General features: G+C 40.8%; 1 protein-coding gene across 2 annotated transcripts in view; it reads left to right on the forward strand.

Annotated features, from left to right (window-relative positions):
• The first annotated feature begins 13,964 nt into the window (after positions 1 to 13,964).
• The window catches only part of HENMT1 (HEN methyltransferase 1), a 31,305-nt gene continuing 24,526 nt past the window's right edge, over positions 13,965 to 20,743 (forward strand). Inside the window, exons 1-4 of one of the 2 annotated variants that reach the window (XM_004448990.5) lie at positions 13,965 to 14,281; positions 15,144 to 15,219; positions 17,141 to 17,269; positions 20,273 to 20,385. In XM_004448990.5, coding sequence (XP_004449047.1) covers positions 15,193 to 15,219; positions 17,141 to 17,269; positions 20,273 to 20,385 — 269 coding nt within the window. In that variant the 5' untranslated portion in view covers positions 13,965 to 14,281; positions 15,144 to 15,192. Of the gene's footprint in view, positions 14,552 to 15,143; positions 15,220 to 17,140; positions 17,270 to 20,272; positions 20,386 to 20,743 lie in introns of both variants that reach the window. The other variant, XM_058303102.2, reaches the window with a different exon arrangement.

Below are 20,743 nucleotides of genomic sequence, written 5' to 3' on the forward strand. Positions count from 1 at the left end.
TGAAAAGAATTGCTATGTACTAAAGGTAACCACAAAAATAAGAGAAATTAAATGTACAAATATTTTGAAATCATAGCCAAGGACAAAGTGATAGTCTTGTCTAGCATCCTTGATTGTTTAGAACCACCACAAATCAGAAGTAATATGAGAAACCATTCAGAGTGAGCATTGACTAAAAAGTACCCAAGAACTGAAAATCTAATGGGATTTGTAAATTAGCCAGAAAAAAAAAAAAAAATATATATATATATAGATGTTACTTGTATTGGCTGCAATAATGACAAACAAACAATGAGAACTAAGCAAAAATCAAACTGTTGGAGAAAATAGAAGTAAACAACAATACAGTGTCATAAATGCTCAGGTCATGAACATCTGTGTGCCAATAAATTAGATAACCTAGATGAAATGGACAAATTCTTAGGAACAGGCAAACTACCTACATTGACTTAAGAAGAAACATCTCAACAAATGAATTACTAGAAAAGAGATTGAATCAGTAATCAAAAACCTCCCAACAAAGAAAAGCCCAGGACCAAATGGTTTCACAGGGGAATACTACCAAACATTCCAAGAAGAATTAACTCCAATTCTGCACAAACACTTCCAAAAACTTGAAGAGGAGGGAACACACCCTGACTCATTTTAAGAGACCAACATCATCCTCACTGGATAAAGACAACACCAGAAAAGAAAACTACATATCTCTTATGACTATAGATGCAAAAAAGACAAGGATGCCCCCTGTTACCACTGTTATTCAACATTGTACTGGAAGTTCTTGCCAAAGCAAGCAGTCAAGAAAAAGAAATAAAAGGCATCTAAATTTGAGAGGAAAAGTAAAACTTTCCCTATTTGCAGATGATATACTATATATAGAAAATCCTGAAAAAATCCAAAACAAAGCTCATTGTGCTTATAAATGAATTCAGCAAAGTGGCAGGGTACAAGAGTAATACCCAAAAAGCCAGTAGTGTTTCTATTTATAAGCAGTGAACAATCAGAACAAGAAATCAAGAAAAAAATTCCATTCACAATAGCATTTTTTTTTTGTAAGTGCCAGGACCAGGGATTGAACCCCAGATCTCATATGTGGGAAGCTGGCACTCAACCTCTGAGCCCCATCAGCATCTCTGAGTTGCTTTATTCATTTGCATGCTGTTTGTTTTTGTTTTGTTTTGTTTTTAGGAGGCACCGGGAACTGAACCCAGAGAGAACCTCCCTTACGGGAAGCAGATGTTCAACCACTTGACCCACATCTGTTCCCAACACAATAGCATCTTTTTTTTTAAGATTTATTTTATTTATTTCTCCCCTCCTCCCCATTCCCCCCATTGTCTGCTCTCTGTGCCCATTCGCTGTGTGTTCTTCTGTGTCCACTTGTTTTCTCATTAGGCAGCTCCGGGACCCGATCCTGGGAACTTCCAGAGTGGGAGAGGGGTGATTACTCTCTTGTGCCACCTCAATTCCCTGTTCTGCTATGTCTTCTTATTTTCTCTCCTTTGTGTCTCTTGTTGTGTCATCCTGCTGCAGCAGCTCTCAGCATTGGCTGGCACTCCTGTGTGGGGCGGCTTTCCCATGCTGGGCAGCATTACCACACAGGGGGCACTCCTGCACAGGGTGGCATTCCAGCATGGGCCGGCATTCTGCATGGGCCAACTTGCAACGTGGGCAGTTGCCCTCACCAGGAGGCCCTGGGCATCGGTTCCTGGACCTCCTATATGGTAAACGGGAGTCCAATTGGTTGAGCCACAGCCATTTCCCACAATAGCATCTTACAGAATCAAATATCTAGGAATAAATCTAACCAAGGTTGTAAAGGATTTGTATACAGAAAATTACAAAATATTTCTAAAAGAAATTAAAGACCTAAATAAATGAAAGGGTAGTCCATGTTCATGGGTTGGAAGAATAAATATCACTAAGATGTCAATATTACCCAAAGCAATTTATCAATCCAATGCAATCCCAATAAAAATTCCAACAACTTTCTTTGCAAAAATGGAAAAGTCAGTCATCAAATTTATATAGAAGGGTAAGGGGCTGCAAATAGCTAAAGCCATCTTAAAAAGAAGAATGAATTTGGAGGACTCAAACTCCCTGATCTTAAAACTTAATAAAAAGTCACAGTAATCAAAACACCAAAGTACTGGCACAAGGACAGACATATGGAATGTTTTAGTTTGCTAAACTGCCATATACCAGAATGGGTTGGCTTTTAAAATGGGGATTTATTAGCTTATAAGCATATAGTTCTGAGGCTGTGAAAATGTAAAAAATAAATACATAAATTTTAAAAAGGCATGATCAGGCATTGCTTTCTCCCCAAAGATCAACAGCTGGGAATTCTGGACTCCTCTGTTGCATGAGAAAGCACATGATAGTGCCTGCTGGTATTTTCCTTCTTTCCTGGGTTTCATGGCCTTCACCTTCTTGGTTCCATGACTTTCTGCATCTATATGTTTCTTTCCATATTCCTGTTTATAAAGGACTCCAGTAAGATGATTAAGACCCACTCTGGGTCATGCAATACTGAAGTAACCTAATCAAAAGACCCTTAACTGAAGTAACGTGATCAGAAGTTCTCACCTATAAATGTTCAGACCTACAGGAATGGACCAGCTTTAAGAACATGATTTTCTGGGGGTAATACAGTCTCAAACTACCACATAGAACAATGGAATAGAATTGAGGACTCAGAAATCAATCCGCACATTTATGGCCAACTGATTTTTAAAAATATATTTTTAAAATTTATTTGTAAAAGATAGATTACATAAAATGTTACATAAAAAATATACAGGATTCCCATATGCCCAACTCCCCATACTTCCCACTTTTCCCAGTTTAACAACTTCTTTCATTAGTATGGTACATTCAGTGCAATTGATGAACACATTTTGGGGCATTTCCACACAGCATGGACTATAGTCTACATTGTAGTTTACACTCTCTCCCACTCCATTCTGAAGGTTATGGCAGCATATATAATGTCCTTTATCTGTCTTTATAATGTCATTCAGGACAATTCCAAGTCCTGAAAATGCTCCCATATTGAATCCCTTTTTCTCTCTCCCCGCCTTCAGCAACTCTAGGGTCACTGTCTCCACATCAATGATATAAATTTTTCCATTGATAGAATCACAATGAGTCTATAGTAGAATACCAATAAGTCCACTCTAATCCATATTTTATTCCCCAAACCTGATGATTCTGGGATGTTAATGCCCATTCCACCTCTTATTGAGAGGGGGCTTCAATGCCATATGGTTGATGCAGGGGACGCTCTTGCTTGCAGTTGTAGACTCTCTCAGTTCCTTGTATGGTGGTTGTCCATCCTCACCTCCTTGTTAGTTGTCCTGGGTGAATCCAATGAAGCAGAGATTAGGTGTTGCAACTCCACTGAGGCTCAGGGCCCAGCTGGCACATGGACAGCCCAAAGATTCAAGTCTTTGTATGTATACCCACTAACTCCAGCAACAACTATAGGTTCAATAAAATGGGCTGAAGAGGCATATGTAGAGAAGTCACATCTGAGTCCAATTCTGTCACACTTGGGAGGAGGAACTCCAAAGTAGAGCCCACTGCCAAGGCACCAAACTCTGGAGCTATCTGCCATGACCATAGGACTTGGGTGTCTCCATAGCCCTCGGGAACCCCACTATATGGGGTATCTACTTTGGCTGTCTATGAGAGCCTGCTGAGATGTGCATAAGCATTACTCTCTGATGACCTCCTGACTCATTTTGAAGTCTCTTAGCTATATAAACTCATTTGTCTTTACCATTTCCCCCTTTTATTCAAGGTCTTTGTCCAGTTGCATCATCAGCCGGTGCTTGGTAGTAATCCCTTGGTGCCAGGGGGCTCATCCCTGGGATGTCCCACACTTGGGGGAGGGTAATGCATTTATATGCTGAGTTTGGCTTAGAGAGAGGCCACATTTGAGCAACATGGAGGCTCTCAGGAGGTAACTCTTAGGCATCCTACAACACTAGGCTAAGTTGAAATTTCAAGAGCAGAAGGCTCATAAGCATAGTTGTCAATATCAAAGGCCCATCAATGGACCATCCTTCTTCACTGATCATTCCCTGTACCTGGAAATTGTTTGCGGTTCCAGTAGAGAATGTGGCAGACCTCCCCAGGATGGGAATTCAGTATTCTCTCATATGGCCAACTCATTTTTGACAAGGTGGCAAAGACCCCTCAATTGGGAAGACAAATGTGCTAGGAAAATTGGATCTCCATTTGCAAAAAAAGAGAAGAAGGACCTCTACCTCACACCATATTAAAAAATCTAATAAAAATGGAGTAAATACCTAAATATAAGAGCTAGAACTATCAAATTCCTAGAAGAAAATGTAGGGAAATATCTTCAGGACTTTTTGTTATAAAATGGCTTCTTGGGTTTAACACTTAAAAGAACAAGCAACAACAACAAAAATAGATAAATAGGATCTTAACAAAATTTAAAGAAAAAATTTGTTTCTCAAAGGACCTTATCATGAAAGTAAAAGTCAATGCTATATAATGGGAGAAAATGTTTGTAAACCACATATCAAATAAAGGATTACTATCCAGCATATAAAAGAAATCTTTCAATTTAACAACAAAAAGACAAACATCTCATTTAAAAATGGGCAAAACACTTGAACAGACATCTCTCCAAAGAAGAAAAGCAAATCAAAACCACAATGAGGTATCATTTCACACCTGTTAGAATGACTGCTACTGGGGAGCCAGTGTAGCACAGTGGTTGAGTGCCAGCTTCCCACATAAGAAGCCCTGGGTTATTTAATCCCTGGCCCTTGTACCTAAAAACAACAACAACACACACACAAAACACAGAAAATAACAAGTATTGGAGAGGATGCAGAGAAACAGGTGGGAATCGAAAATGGTGCAGCCACTTTGAAGACAGTCTGGCAATTCCTCAGAAAGCTAAGTATATCACTACCATATGCTTTGGCAATGTTACTACTAATTATATACCCCGAAGAATTTAAAGCAAGGGCTTGAACAGATATTTTCACACTGATGTTCATAATGGCATTATTCACAATTGCCAAAAGATGGAAGCAAAAGTGTCCATCAACTGATGAATGGATAAATAAAACATGGTATTGGGCGGTGGACTTCGCCCAGTGGTTAGGGCGTCCGTCTACCCCAGGCCTCCTTGACCCGTGTGGAGCTGGCCCATGCACAGTGCTGATGCGCGCAAGGAGTGCTGTGCCACGCAGGGGTGTCCCCGCATAGGGGAGCCCCACGCGCAAGGAGTGCACCCCGTAAGGAGAACCGCACAGCATGAAAGAAAGTGCAGCCTGCCCAGGAATGGTGCCCACACACGGAGAGCTGACACAACAAAAAGAAACAAAGATTCCCGTGCTGCTGACAACAACAGAAGCAGACAAAGAAGACGCAGCAAATAGACACAGAGAACAGACAGCCTGGGTGGGGGTGAGAGGGGAAGGGGAGAGAAATAAATAAATCTTAAAAAAAAAAAAACCTAAAAAAAAACCATGGTATTATTCACACAATGTAATATTATTCAGCTGTAAAAAGGAATGAAGCCTCTCTACATGTGACAACATGGATGAACCTTGAATATATCATGTTGAGTGAAATAAGCCAGACACAAAAGGACAAATACTATATGATCTCATAGATTTGAAACAGTTAGAATAAGCAAACCCATATAGTGAGAATCTAGAATAAAGGTTGCCAGGAAGTGGTGGGAATAGGGAATTGGAAGTTAAGGCTTAAAATATACAGGCCTAATTGGGATGATGGAGATGTTTTGATGATGGGTGGGGTGATGGTAGCACAACACTGTGAATGCAATTAATAGCACTGAAATCTATATCTGGGAGTGATTAAAAGGGGAAAAATTAAATTGTATATATGATAGCAATAAAATTTAAAAAAAACCCATGGAACTATACTACACAGTGAACCCTAAATTTAAACTGTGGACTTTAATTAATAGTATAGTTATAAAAATGTGGTATCATCAATTGTAGAAAAGCTTCCACAACAATGCAATATGTTGGTGATGGGGTGGTACATGGGAATGCTGTATTTTATGCATGATTGTTCTATAAACCCACAACTTCTCTAATAAAGGGAAAAAAAAGAAATTCTCACAACTAATGACCAATTGGTTTTTATCAAGGGTTCCACGCTAACTCAATGGGGAAAGAACAGTCTGTTCATCAAAGGGTGCTGGTAAAACTGGCTATCCACAGGCAAAAGAATGAAAGTGGACTGCTACATCACATGGTTTACAAAAATTAATTCAAAATTGATCAAATACCTAAATAAAAGAACTTAAATTATAAAACCCCCAGATGAAAACATAGGGGAACATCTTCAGAACCTTTTTTAGGCAATGGATTCTTAGATTTTATACCAAAAGCATAAGGAACAAAATAAATAATAGATAAATTGGACATGTGATGGTTAAGTTCATGTGTCAACTGGCTAGGTTATGGTGTCCATCTGTTTGATCAAGGAAGCAATGTCCTGATTGTTACTGTGATGGTATTTTATCAGTTTTAAATTATCAGTAAATTGATTGTACCTATGGCTGATTACATCTACAATCAACTAAGGAGGTTGCCTTCAACAATGACAGAAGTCTCAGCCAATCAGCTGAAGACCTTAAAGGGAGAGAAATGATGATTTCAGCAGTCAGAAGGAAGAATTTCCATCTTTACTATAGCCATATAGTAGACAATTCATCAGTTCTGGAGAATTCATCAGAAACCTTCATTGGAGTTCCCAGTTTGCAGCCTGCTTTATGGAATTCAGACTTGTCCATCCCCACAGTCATGTGAGCCAATTCCTATAATAAATCTCATAATATTTACATTATGTGTGGGTATGGTGTTGGTTCTGTTTCCCTGGAGAACCGTAATACAGACCACATCAAAATAAAAAACTTTTGTGCATCAAGGGACATATCAAGAAAGTGAAAAGAAAACCAACAGAATGGAGAATATATTTGGAACCCATTATCCAGCAGGGCTTAACATTCAGAATATATCAAACTCCTACAACTCAACAACAAAAATATAAACAACCCAATTTAAAAATGGACAACGGACTTACATAGACATTTCTCCAAAGAAGATATACAAAATGACCAATAAGCACATGAAAAGATGCTCAACATCATTAGCCATTAGGGAAATTAAAGTCAAAATCATATGAGATACCACTTCATACCTACTAGGATGGCTTTTATTTAATAAATGGAGTATAACAAGTGTTGGTGAGGATGTGGAGAAATTAGGGGACATTGTTGTAATATTGTTGGTGGGAATTTAAAATTGTGCAGCCACATGGAAAACAGTTTGGTCGTTCCTCAGTAAGTTAAGTATAGACTTCCCATATGACCTGACAATCCCACTTCTAGGTATAACCCCAAAATAACTGAAAGCAGGCAGGGTCTCATACAGACATCTGTACACTAATGTTCATAGCAGCATTATTCACAATATCCAAATGGTGGAAGTAACCCAAGTGTCCAGCAACAGATCAATGATAAACAAAATGTGGTATCTATATGCCATGTAATATTCAACCATAAAAAGGAATGGAGGGAAGCGGACTCGGCCCAATGGATAGGGCATCTGCCTACCACATGGGAGGTCCGCAGTTCAAACCCCGGACCCCCTTGACCAGTGTGGAGCTGACCCATGTGCAGTACTGATGCGTGCAAGGAGTGCCGTGCCACGCAGTGGTGTCCCCTGCATAGGGAGCCCCATGTGCAAGGAGTGCTCCCCATAAGGAGAGCCACCCAGTGTGAAAGCAACAGCAGCCTGCCCAAGAATGGCACCACACACCTGGAGAGCTGACACAGCAAGATGATGCAACAAAAACAAACAAACAAACACAGATTCCCGGTGCTGCTGACAAGGATAGAAGCGGTCACAGAAGAATACACAGCGAATGGACCCAGAGAGCAGACAACTGGGGGGGGGGGGGGGGCGGAGCAGGAAGGGAAATAAAAAAATTTAAAAAAAGGAATGGAATTCTGATACATGCTAAAAAATGGATGAACCTTGAAGGTATCATGTTGAATGAAATAAGCCAGACCCAAAAGTAAAGTATTGTATGCTATCACTTACATGAAATAGCTAGACTATGCAAATTCTTAGAGATAGAAAGATTACTGGTCACCAGAGGCAGACGTGTTGGTAGTGAATGCTAAGTGAATGTTTAATGGTGTTTTACTTTCTTAGCTGCTAAGTTAACATACACTGGGTTGGCTTGACAATAGGAATTTACTGGCTCAAGGCTTTAGAGGCTAGGCTTGCTTCTTCCAGGGTTGCTATCTTTGGATTCCTTGGCTTTCTGTTACATGGCAATGCCCATTGCAGCAACTTCTCCTTTCTCTTTCAGGTTCCATTCCAGCGTTTTGCTGCTTCCTGTGATTGCTTCTTCTGTCTCCGGTTTCCTTTGCTTATAGGTACTTCATCCTTATTGGATTAAGGCCCACCCTTATTCAGTTTTGGCACACTTCTAATAACATTTTCAAGGTCCTATTTATAAATGGGTTTGCACCCACAGGACTAGGGTTTGGGACCTGAGCATGCCTTTTTTGGGGGATGTGATTTGATCTCCAAGAAATGGGTACAGAGTTTCTTCTTGGGGTGATAGAAAAGTTTTGGTAATGGATGGTAGTGATGGTAGAACAAATTGTGAATGTAAATAACATCACAGAATTGTATACTTGAAAGTGGTTAAATTGGGAAATTTTATGTCATATATATGTCACAACAATGTGTTTTTTTTAAGTTCTCATTTTCAGTCACTGATAAGATACTTGCAATATTTGAAGTAAATTTTAGTTTCTTGCTGGTGAAGAGAAATCATAATCAAGGACATAATGGTTATTTGAATACACCATCACAACTGCTTAATTTTACTGAAGCTGAAAGGGGCATCTAGAGAGAGAACTGACTTGCATAAGATCACAATACTGAGGGGCAAAGCTAGAGTGATCAACTCTCCCGGTTTACCCAGGACTGTGGAGGGTACACCCAGGATGTGGGACTCAGTATAAAATCAGGAAAGTCCTGGGTAAACCAGAATGAGTTGGACATCCTAGGCAAAGCCCAACCAGATACACAGGACTTCTTTCCTAAGTCACTTCATGCAACTACTTTTTGTACTAGTAAGATTCCATTTCTTCTAATTCCCTGATTTCCAAAGGAACGCTTGGACTCCAAGTCCAAATCTTAGTTTGTTGTATAACCTCCCACTTCACTTTGGGGGGCTCTTAACATCCTTATCTGTAAAATGAGAAGCATGAATACAATGATTTCCAAGGTTCCTTTTTAAAAAATGATTTATTTATTCCCGACCCCCACCTCATAGGTGGCACCAGGAACTGATCCTGGCACCTTCTGTAGTGGGAGAGAGGTGCTCATTCTCTTGCGCCACCTCAGCTAGCTGGTCTGCTGTGTCTCTTATTGTCTCTCCTCTGTGTCTTTTTGTTGCATCATCTTGATGAGTCAACATCAAGTAGATTTCTACTCGGGCCAGCTAGCTGCACAGGCCAGCACTCTACTTGGGCCATCTCACCACATGGGCCTGCACTCCATGTGGGCAGCTCTCTGCTCAGGCCAGCTCACCGCTAGACCAGGAGGCCCTGGGATTTAGACCCTAGATCTCCCAAATGGTAGACAGGAGCCCAATCACTTGAGCCACGTCTGTTGCCCTTCAAGCTTGCTTTTGGGGCTTCTCTTCTGTGGTTCCACAATAATGATCTCTGTTACGAAGTCTCCTGAGTGACCTTGTTTATCCAGAATTAGGTCAGAATTTGTAGGTTAATTGCAGTCCTCTTGTAAAACTGCCCTTAATTTCAGATTCCAGCCACAAGATTGCACTCAATCTCTTGGGTTCAATAATTTGCTAGAATGACTCAACATGACTCAGGAAAATTTTATTCTTATGTTTAACTTTACTATAGCAAAAAAAATATACAAGTGAGAGCAGATGTATAGGACAAGTTCTGGGAGAGTCCCAATCATGAACTTCCAAGTCCTCTCTCCCACAGAATCAGGACTCCTTGATCTCAGCATATTGATCTGTATTGCCAATGAGGGAAGCTGACTTGAGCTTTAGAGTCCAAAATTTTTATTGGTGTTCCATTACATAGGTGTGACTGATTGAATCAATGGCCATGTGGTTGAACTCAATCTCCACCTTCTTCTCTTCCCAGGTCAGGCTATGAGATGGCTTATAGCCCCAACCCTTATTCACATGGTTGATCTTTCTTGTGTGGTCAGTTCCCACCCTAAGACTATCAGTAAAGCTGGCACCACTCAAAGCCATCAAAGGTCAGGAACCAGATGGGGGTAGAGGTGGGAACCTATGAATAACAAAAGACGGTGCTATCATGGGAAATTCCATAGATTTAGATAGTATCTTCCAGGAACCTGGAACATAACTTCCAGTTTTTTGTTGTTAATTATACAAGTTTATTATCAGGGTAATGTGATTTTTCTATATCTGAGTGGTGGGTAGTTGGATATTCATTGGATTGGATTGTGATTCTATATACTTTATAAGTATTTTGTAATATTTTTATATATTCAGCACTCAATAAAAATAATTTTTAAACAATTTGAAAAATAGAGGGTGGAAAGAGGAGGCAGAAACTCAATGCCAGGGGACTAAACCAAGTATGAAACAAAAGAAGGTAGCTGAGATGTAGCAATTCACTTTTCATCACACTGAGGCTCAGGACTTTCATATCCTATATTGTCAGCACATTCTTAATTCTAAGAAAGCTAAATTTTGCCACAAATTTTCATCTTCTTTACTGAAGATTCTGCTATAAAAAGTGTTATAATTTTGCCAAACTATTTTGAGTCTCCTGGTTTATATCTATAATGCTTGGTTGCTTAAATAAACTCTTCCAAATATTAGGCCTCAATAATTAAAGTGAATCCAGACCAAAGCATATACTGGAAACTTGACATATAAATTTTCTCTCTACATATTTATTGATATCTTTTGAAAAAGTCTAGGAATTCATTCTGACAGCCACCAAGCTTCAGAAGACTTGTTGCTGACCTATTTGGGCAGGCTTTCTCCATTAACCTAACCATCTACGTTATCAAGATCAATCATCACTTACTTCACAAGGTACTCTACTAACTGCTACCGAGACCCAGGAAGCTAACTTTTGATCATCTATTGCATTCCTACACCTTCCGTTCACCTGCTGCACCATGAGCTCCATGACGAAGGATCTACACCAGTCTTATTCACTCAACCCAGTCCTGGATCTGTAATAAATGCTCTTTCTAAATTTACTGAATGGGCAGCCTTATCTAATTCTCATCTTTAAACTGAAAAATTTGACACAGATGTTAAGTAAATTTCTAAAGGTTATCGAAGTGAAAACAGGGTAAGGTCTAGTTGATTTCAAACTCATTCTGAAAAGGTATAACATAGTGTGTATCTCTGTGGGACTTACCATCTGCTAAGTATGAAATATAAAAAAATGAGATGGCAAAGGCTGTGGGAAGGAGCAGATGCAACTGACAGCTTGAAAAGGTCAAGATTTAATGATTGTCCAAAGGTGGGAAGTTTGAAGTGGATAAAGTCAAGGATGATTTTTCAGATCTGAGATTAGCAGATCAGGAGAATGATGGAATCTGAAATAGGCAAATTTGGTTTCATTTTGGAGGTACCGGGGCCAAGGTTTGAACCTGGGACTTGTATGTGGGAAACCAGCACTTAACAACTGAGCTACACTGACATCCCTGAAATAGGCAAATTTGAAGAGAGAGATGGACGCTAGATTTAACATAAGCTCATAAACAGGTCATCTAGCAGATGAGGCAAAAACTCTAGATCAAGTAATACTCTATAATTCATTAACTTAAAATAGTTTTGCTTAAATTAAGTTCTGCAGTAAGGAATACACTTTTTTAATGAAAACAAACTGTTAAAGGTGCAGTTTTGACACACCAGGAACTTCTCAAACTATGGACATTATTTAGCATCTGTGAAGTTTTAAAATTTTTAAAAATTGAAGTGTATCATTCATACACGAACATACATAAATAAGTGTACACTAAAAGTTGTGAACTTATAAGATAAACATGCATAACATCATACAGGGGTCCCATATATCATCCCTCCACCAACACCTTGCATTGTTGTGAAACATTTGTTATAAACTATGCAAGAGCATAATCAAAATATTACTACTGACTGTAGTCCATATCTTACAGTTGGAATATTTCCCCCCCCAACCCACCTGTATTAGCCAGCCAAAGGGGTGCTGATGCAAAGTACCAGAAATCTTTTGGCTTTTATAAAGGGTATTTATTTGGGGTCGAAGCTTACAGTTAAAAGGCCCTAAAGAGTCCAACTCAAAGTTATTTCCTCACCAAACTCTGCTGCCATGTGTTAAAGCAAGATGGTGGGCGATGCCTGCGAGCGTTCAGCCTACCTCTTTCCTCTTAATGCTCCGTGGACACAGCTTCTTCCTATCTCAGCTGTATCCTGACATAGGCTTGTTTCTTTCCCTGGGGCTCATTTATTTCCAGGCTCAGTTGCGGACTATCAGGCTCATCTCTTCTCTGGGGCCACTCCCATGTCTAAAGAGTTGATCTCTGTGTTCTTCTCTCTGTGTTTACTTCCATGTGAGCATCTGTTTTATCCTCAACAGAGCTGGGACTGATGCTGAGTTGCACTCTAATGACATGGCTGGATCAAAGCCCTAATCTTAACATAACATAATCAGATGTCTTAGCTGAATCTAACACCAGCAAAGGGTTATCACGCCAGAGGAACCAACCAGTTTACAAACATAATCTATATTTCTTTTGGGAATTCATAAATAATATCAAACTGATACACCACCCTATTATTTTTTTAAAAATATAGTTTTATTACAAAGGACCTACAAAACAATCATGCACATATGTAGAATTCCCATGAAACACCCCATTCGCTACCACCACACATAGTGGAATATTTGTTACAGATTATGAAATATCATCAGACTATTACCATCAAACATGGTCCATAACATACATCTGGCACACGTTTTCCATACCCCCCCCCTCATTATCAATATAGTACACCTTTGGCATTAAGGCAAGAATAGTAATAGTACTGTACTGCTGTTAACCACAGTCCATAGGTCACACCAATTGTATTTTTCCCGTGCTTCTCGACGTTCCCACCACCCTGCAATAGTGAAGTACATCTGCTTTAGCTCACAGGACACTCTTGCCAACTCTACATCAACTACAATTTTTATCCACCTCTGAGTTCACTGTGCTATAACCATCAACTCTATCCAATTCCACACTTTTACAGTCAAGTTACTTAAAACGTCTACATACATTAAGCATCAGTTGTTCTTCTCAGCCCTTCTATCTTCTAATGACTTATCCTATGAACCTTGGTTTTTCACCTTGAGTTATACTTTTTTTCTTACGAGAATAGACTATCCAAACTACCAAAATCAAAATTGTGTAGTTTATCTTTGTTCCATCCCCAAAGCTGTTGGCACATGGTTTTTGCATACAGTAGGTGTTTGAAAACACAGTTCCAACCTATTATTTATGATATACTAATAGATTATTAATTCAGTTGCCAGCTTGAGCCCTAAATTAGGAGTAGGAAATTTTTTTTTCCCAAAGAAGGCAGCTTCACTCCCCTCCCCTCGTACTCTTTCACCATAGATGCGAAAGAAAGTACTCCTTTTTCAAGAGTTGATCTGAGTCTGCAGAAGGAGGTCATGATGCTGTAACTTTTCAGAGATCAGATATTCCGTCCACATATGCGGAAATAACCAGCTGGGGACGGAAATAAACATTTCTCTCTCGGTTCAGGTGTTATGGGAGCAACTTCATCCAGCCTAAAAGCTCTTACGGATTCTTCTGGGGAGGAGCGGGGGCTGCCTCGCGCGGAGCCGGGGTTGGTCCCTCGGCGCCTCCCATTGGCCGTTCTCTGCTCTCGGTCGCGCCCGGGGAGGGCCACGAACCCAGCAGCCGCCAGAGCCGGGCGCCCGCGGACGCGCCCCCGCCAACAGTCGGGCTTTCTGGCCGGCGGTCGCAGGCCCCCGCCAGCCGGGGACGTGGCGCGGCGAGGCGCGGACTCCCCGGCCGGGCTCCGCGGAAAGCGCAGAAAATGGCTTCGGGGCATGCGCCGCCGCGGCCGTTAGGAGACGCGAAACCGACAGCCGAGAGCCGGGGCCCAGGACTGACGCCCTGGGGAGCGGGCGGCGCAGGCACGCGCGGTGCAGGTAGGCGCGGTGCAGGTGCGGCCGTGGGCGGGTAACGACGCGTGGCGAGGCGGCGAGCGGGGGCGTCAGGTGTGCGGCTGCGAGTTAAAGGCGGCGGCGGGGCCGCGGCGTCTGCCTGCGCGGCTGGGGTCTGGCGCCCTCTCCCTCTCCACTGGCGTGCGCTTCCGACTGAAGGGCAGCAGGCCCGACGACTGGTGCCCTGGGGACCGCGACGCGGGCTTTCTGAAGAGAGGCTCATTGACTCGAGTGTGAGAGTCCCAGGAAAGCCAGGTGATTGACGTGTTGCTGAAGTGTCAGGCGAAGCTCGTTCGGGTTGATGGACAAAAGCAAGCGTGCAGTAGAGAACCAAAATTTAAATTGTTTCCGCGAGTGAACTGGATCAACGTGTTTGAGCATAAACTTTCCTAATGTCTTGCCATTACCTTTGTCGAGTACTAAAGATACCTATTTTTTTCCCCTCGAGGTTTCGTGTTGCCCCTGTGTGAAAGCGTTTTGGGAAGCAGTAGGTGTGAGGTGTAGGGTTTTAACAGTGAAATGGGCGTCACCGAGAGGGTCCTTCACTGTGTGTAAAATTAAACTTATAAAAGAGTGGGTGGCTGTGCACTTAGCTAGGTCTGTCGTAGAGAAAATAATACGGCTCTGACACCGGACCCTTCGACATTTTAGGCAAATTACGCCTTCTGAGCCTGTTTGCTAAACTCTGAACCAACACTTGGCAGATTCTGTGGATGAAGCGGCCGCGTGTGAAGGGAAGCGCGCGCCTGGCCATTTCCTCCAGGCCCCTTCCGTCTTGTAAAAACTGACATTTGTATTTACAGCTGAGTCGTTGATGATTTTCTGTTCTGTTTTCTTATTACTATAGAGCTTGAAGAGTACACTGCATTTTTGTTTGCAAGGAGACTTAGCTCCTCATGGAGGAAAACAACATACAGGTGAAGGTAAGGTCACGGTTCGGAACCGCTTGTGTAAGATCCCTCCGAGTTATCGCTTAAGAACGACGATATGTATACTGCTTTCAGGTGATTAGAAACACGTTCATCACACCGAGGCTGGGGCATTCCCGGTGTTTGTTGAGCTAAACAAGGATATGCATAGATAAATACCCACATTTGGTGACTGTAAAGTGAACTGTATTTTTTTCGTTGTCATGAACTGTTAACTTACATGACAAAATCTCCTTTAACATTCTTCTCTTAACATTAATGCCCATTATTGATTTCATACTGATCTCGTGTTGCAACAACAACGTTTTCGATATAATGAGTTAAATAAGGTGTTATAATTCTACTTTTGAAAAAATGCAGGTGTTAGAAAACTTAAAATCACATGCATGGCATGCATTTTATTGCTATTGGACAAGATGCTCTAGATATCTGCCTTTTTTTTTTTTTAAGATTTATTATAACCAAACCCAGGACCTCCCATGTGGTAGGGGGGAGCTCAATCACTTGAATCACATCTGCTTCTATCTGCACCTTTTGATTATGCTTCTTTACAACACTGGTATTTAGGAACGTAGTAACAGCTGTTATGGATTAGTTATGTAATTTTTTTTTTCTAATGGGGTCCTTACAGAAATTTTCCAGCTTTCTGCCTACCTGGACTACAGGCTTTGGCAATTTACTCCACAAAAGATTCCTTGTGACTAGGAGGCTTCTAATTATTGTATGCATTTATTTATTTATTTTTTTTTTTTAATTAATTTTTTTTATTGACTTTGTAATAATGTTACATTAAAAATATATATATGAGGTCCCATTCATCCCCACCCCCCCACCCCCCCTCTCCCCCCCCAACAACACTCGTTCCCATCATCATGACACATCCATTGGATTTGGTAAGTACATCTTTGGGCACCTCTGCACCTCATAGACAATGGTCCACATCATGGCCCATACTCTCCTCCATTCCATCCAGTGGGCCCTGTGAGGATCCACGATGTCCGGTGATCACCCCTGAGGCGCCATCCAGGGCAGCTCCACGTCCCAAATACGCCCCCACCTCTCATCTCTTCCTGCTCTTCCCCATACCCATCGTCCACCATGTCCACTTTTCCCAATCCAATGCCACCTCTTCTATGTGGACACTGGATTGGTTGTGTCCATTGCACCTCTATGTCAAGAGGAGGCTCAGATTCCACCTGGATGCTGGATGCAATCCTCCCATTTTCAGTTGTAATCACTCTAGGCTCCATGGTGTGGTGATTGTCCTTCTTCAACTCCATCTTAGCTGAGTGTGGTAAGTCCAATAAATCAGATTGTAGGTGCTGGAGTCTGTTGAGGCTCAGGACCTGGCTATCACATTGTCGGTCCAGAGATTCAAATCCCCTAAATATATCTTAAACCCCCACGTTAACTGCACCTCCAGCACATTAGCATGAAAGACTTTGTATGCATTTATTAGTAGTAGTTTTTCCCTTCAGCTGAAACCAAACCATAGGAAGCATAAAGTCTGATTTTCACTTATTAAAAAGGCATGAGATTAGGCTTAGAAGCAGGGGTTCTTAACCAGGGGTCTGTGAGTTTGAACTGGAAAAAAAATCAACGTATTATGTGTATTTTCTCTGACCTCTAACTGAAATCTAGCATTTCCTTTGCTTATGAATGTATGCAATAAATAAATTACAGTAGTATTCATTTCACCTGACTGGCGTCGGAGGGGGGCTACATGGAACAAAAAAGGTTAAGAACCCCTGGTTAGAGGCGAGTTGAACTGTTGAGGAAATTCAGTGCTACTTAATAACTTGATTTTATGACATTGGGGGTGACTGATGGTCAGGGAACTAAAGTTGCTCCTAATTTCATTCTTGAAGGCATGCATGCTTTAGAAAGCTTTCCTTTTTTGTTTATTATCTTGCAGTGCAATAGTATGGTTGATGGAAATTTTGAAGAAGTTCCCAGCAAGGAGGTAATTAAGTTTAATCCTCCACTATACAGACAACGTTACCAGTACATTAAAGATTTAGTGGAGCAACATAAACCTAAGAAGGTAGGTATTTCTCTTTCCACATATTTATTAAGTCTGTCTTATGAACTGTTTCAAATCTGAAGAAAATCTTAATAGTTGGATGTAGTCTTGAAGGCTCAGTATTTCTAGAGTTTAATCAGAACACCAGATGGTATTGTGGCTGCAGGTTTTTTTTTTTTTTTTTTAAATGGGTATACTCACAAATTTCAGAGGGAAGTCGTGATTTCATACAGTTTTTTCATACAACTTAAGTTGAAGTACATTATTTTTAGCTATTGATTCGTGGTACAGAGTCAAGCATCTGACAGTCTGGAAATAGATAACTGGCAGAAGAACACACAGAGAATGGACACAGAGAGCAGACAATGGGGAAGGGGACAGAAATAAATAAAATATTTTTTTTAAAAATGTTGGACAGCTTTCTTTGCTGAAACATGATGCTGAGAACATCTAAGACTCAGGTTCTGATTATGAATGGGAAAAGTGTGTGTGTCCCTAATCTTTTCTCACATCAGTACAATATAGACAACAGCAATTGTTCTGAAATAGGATTCTTTCAATTTGGAATTTATATTCCTGGAATTCTGACTTTTATCTCAAGAAGTTAGGTATAATAATCTTAAGGAAGGGAATTAATTGTGCAAAATTCCAAGGAGATCACTTAAATTAAAAATTCTCCAAAGTGCTCTTCACCCCACTGGTCCCTTCCCTTGCGTTCAAGCCCCCGCAGTGACCTCCTTTACACTGTGAGCTTGTTCTCTAAGTAACCCCTCCCCAGTTACATTATGGTCGTTTTGCTTTTGATATCTTTGGTAGCCGGTAACTGGGGTATGTTGTTGGCGGTATTGGGGAGAGGCACAGGGGCCCTTGGCACCAAAGTTAGTCATCAGTATTGGCAGTGGCTTGTCAGCCTCCCCAGCAGGGTATGTTGGGATAATGCCACTGCACTGTATCTGTATTACGTGTTCGTCATTGCTTGGACCAAGGAAGCTAACTGTGGGCTAGTCCAGAGAACACCTGGCTTTTGCACAGTCAGTTGTAGGTTAAAGAATGATGGAATTCTTCAGGAAAGTGATTGGCAGTTTAATTTTTTCTGAGTTCTGTGAGGTTATTTTAATTCAAGCTTTCCTTTTTAGTGGATTGTTTGCAACCATTGATGAGGTTTATATATCACACTTACTAGTATACTTCCAGCCTCAATTCCTGTTTAGAAGAAAATCGAACATACTATATAAATATTATGGCATTTTAATGCCTCAGTAAGGCTGTAATTTGTATTCTGGGACTAGATTTTTTATTTTTATTTTAAGAAGGTACTGGGGATTGAAGCTGGGACCTTATACATGGAAGCAGGCATTTAACCACTGAATTATACCCACTCCCCCTCGGGCTAGATTTTTATCTTTCAATTCTGTGCTCCATCTTATGTCCCCCTTTAAAAGGCAGATTTTGAACGTGACCCACCAAGGGTGCATCTTTGAGTTAGACTGTAAGATTTATCCAAGATGCTAATAGATGTTCAAGGAAAAGATTCTGTGTTCAAACACGTTTGTTGGGAAAAATGGGTTAAATAAGGCTGAATATTCTTCTATCGCTATTGTATTGTCTGAATTTCCAAGAAGAGAATTAGCAGTGTTCCATGAAAAACAATTTGGGAAATGTCAAGGTAGAGAAATCTTATTCTTGATTTTTACTAATTGAGGTTTTCTGATAAAACTTGATGTGAGCGTTAGATATAACACTTTTTTTTTAAGATTTATTTTTTATTTCTCTCCCTTTCCTCCCCCCCCCCCCCCCCCGCCCCAGTTGTCTGCTCTCTGTGTCCATTCACTACGTGTTCTTCTGTGACTACTTCTATACTTACCAGTGGCACCAGGAATCTGTGTTTCTTTTTGTTGTGTCAGCTCTCCGTGTGTGTGGCACCATTCCTCGGCAGGCTGCACTTTCTTTCGGGCTGGGTGGCTCTCCTTACGGGGCGCACTCCTTGCGCGTGGGGCTCCCCTGTGCAGGGACACCCCTGTGTGGCAGGGCACTCCTTGCGCGCGTCAGCACTGCACAAGGGCCAGCTCCACATGGGTCAAGGAGACCCAGGGTTTGAACCGCAGACCTCCCATGTGGTAGGTGGAACCGGACGTCCTAACCACGGGGCCAAGTCCACTTCCCCATAACACTGTTTTAACCCCTTGAAAGTCATTCTAAAATATATTTGTGCATGTTAAGGCAGTGCATAGAATCTTTCTTGGGTCCAGATCCTGAAATCATTCATGTCCTTAAACATTTACTTTAAGTCTGGATTGGAGCCATTAACTACCCTAGAAGTTGGTTTGGGGTATCTTTGGGGGGTGGGTGTAGGGGGTACACTTGTGTTAAAAAAAACAGAAAACTGCAATGAGTTTCTTTTACTGTCATTTGCCTTTTGCTCCTAACAAACTCAGAAATTTAGGTAATTTTGTTAAGGTTAGTGAAGAAATTATTGCTTAAAAAAATCAGATTTAATAAAAATCTACACGAATGCATGCGAATGTATGTTAAGGAAATCTGATAGAATATATGTTTACGAATTGTAAAACACTGTTCAAGGATGGCTTTTGTCCTGGTATGTTTGGTAGGCACCTTTGCTTGTTCAGTTATGAAGCTGTTCACAGGTACCACGTTTCTTATGGAGCATCTTCTGGCCACATGTGGGTCCTGAGCCAGGTCCAGGGAGTACAACCTGGTACTTGCCTGAATAGTCCTAAAAGTTCCTTCTAGTAGATCATGTGGAGTTATGAGGATGGACTTAAAATGTCTCATTAGATTATTTCTCTTTTTGTATACTTCTTTACAAACAAAAAGAGATACTTCCTTAAAATGACTTTATTCTGGTTTAATTTCTGATGCTTTACTGCCCCACATTTTAAAAAAACGTGTATTTTTGTTTATTTCTTCCCCTGCCTCCCCCCCTCCTTTTTTTTTTTTTTTTTTTTTTTTGGTTCTACTTCTGGCTATAAATGTCTTTGAAATAACATTCTATCTCATTTACAGGTTGCAGACTTGGGTTGTGGTGATACTTCGCTCTTATGGATACTTAAATTCCACAAGTGCATTGAACTGCTTGTTGGAGTAGATACCGATGAGGATAAATTACGATGGAAAGAGTAAAACCTAGTTCCTGAAAAAGTTTTATTAATATAAGATTAGTGGCATTATTTGTTATATTTACAATAGTATAATTATAGTGATATTTAATATATATACATGAATATGGTATACTTAATTATACCTAAAGATCGAAATTATGGGAGAGCCTTAAGCTCACTGAATAAGGAGGTTGTGTCATAACACCAGTTGAGTATTGTCTTGGGTTTTTTCTCTATACATTGTGACTAGTACCTGTGTTTTGTTTCTGCCAACTTACAAGGTATAGTCTCGGTTAAGTCATTATAATAGTCAAAACACTGTCAAAATCAGTTTCGAACTTGCTTAGGCAAAATGTCATTACTTTAATGCCAGATA

This window comes from Dasypus novemcinctus, chromosome 9 (genome assembly GCF_030445035.2).
Source record: "Dasypus novemcinctus isolate mDasNov1 chromosome 9, mDasNov1.1.hap2, whole genome shotgun sequence".
Classification (NCBI taxonomy): Eukaryota; Metazoa; Chordata; class Mammalia; order Cingulata; family Dasypodidae; genus Dasypus; species Dasypus novemcinctus.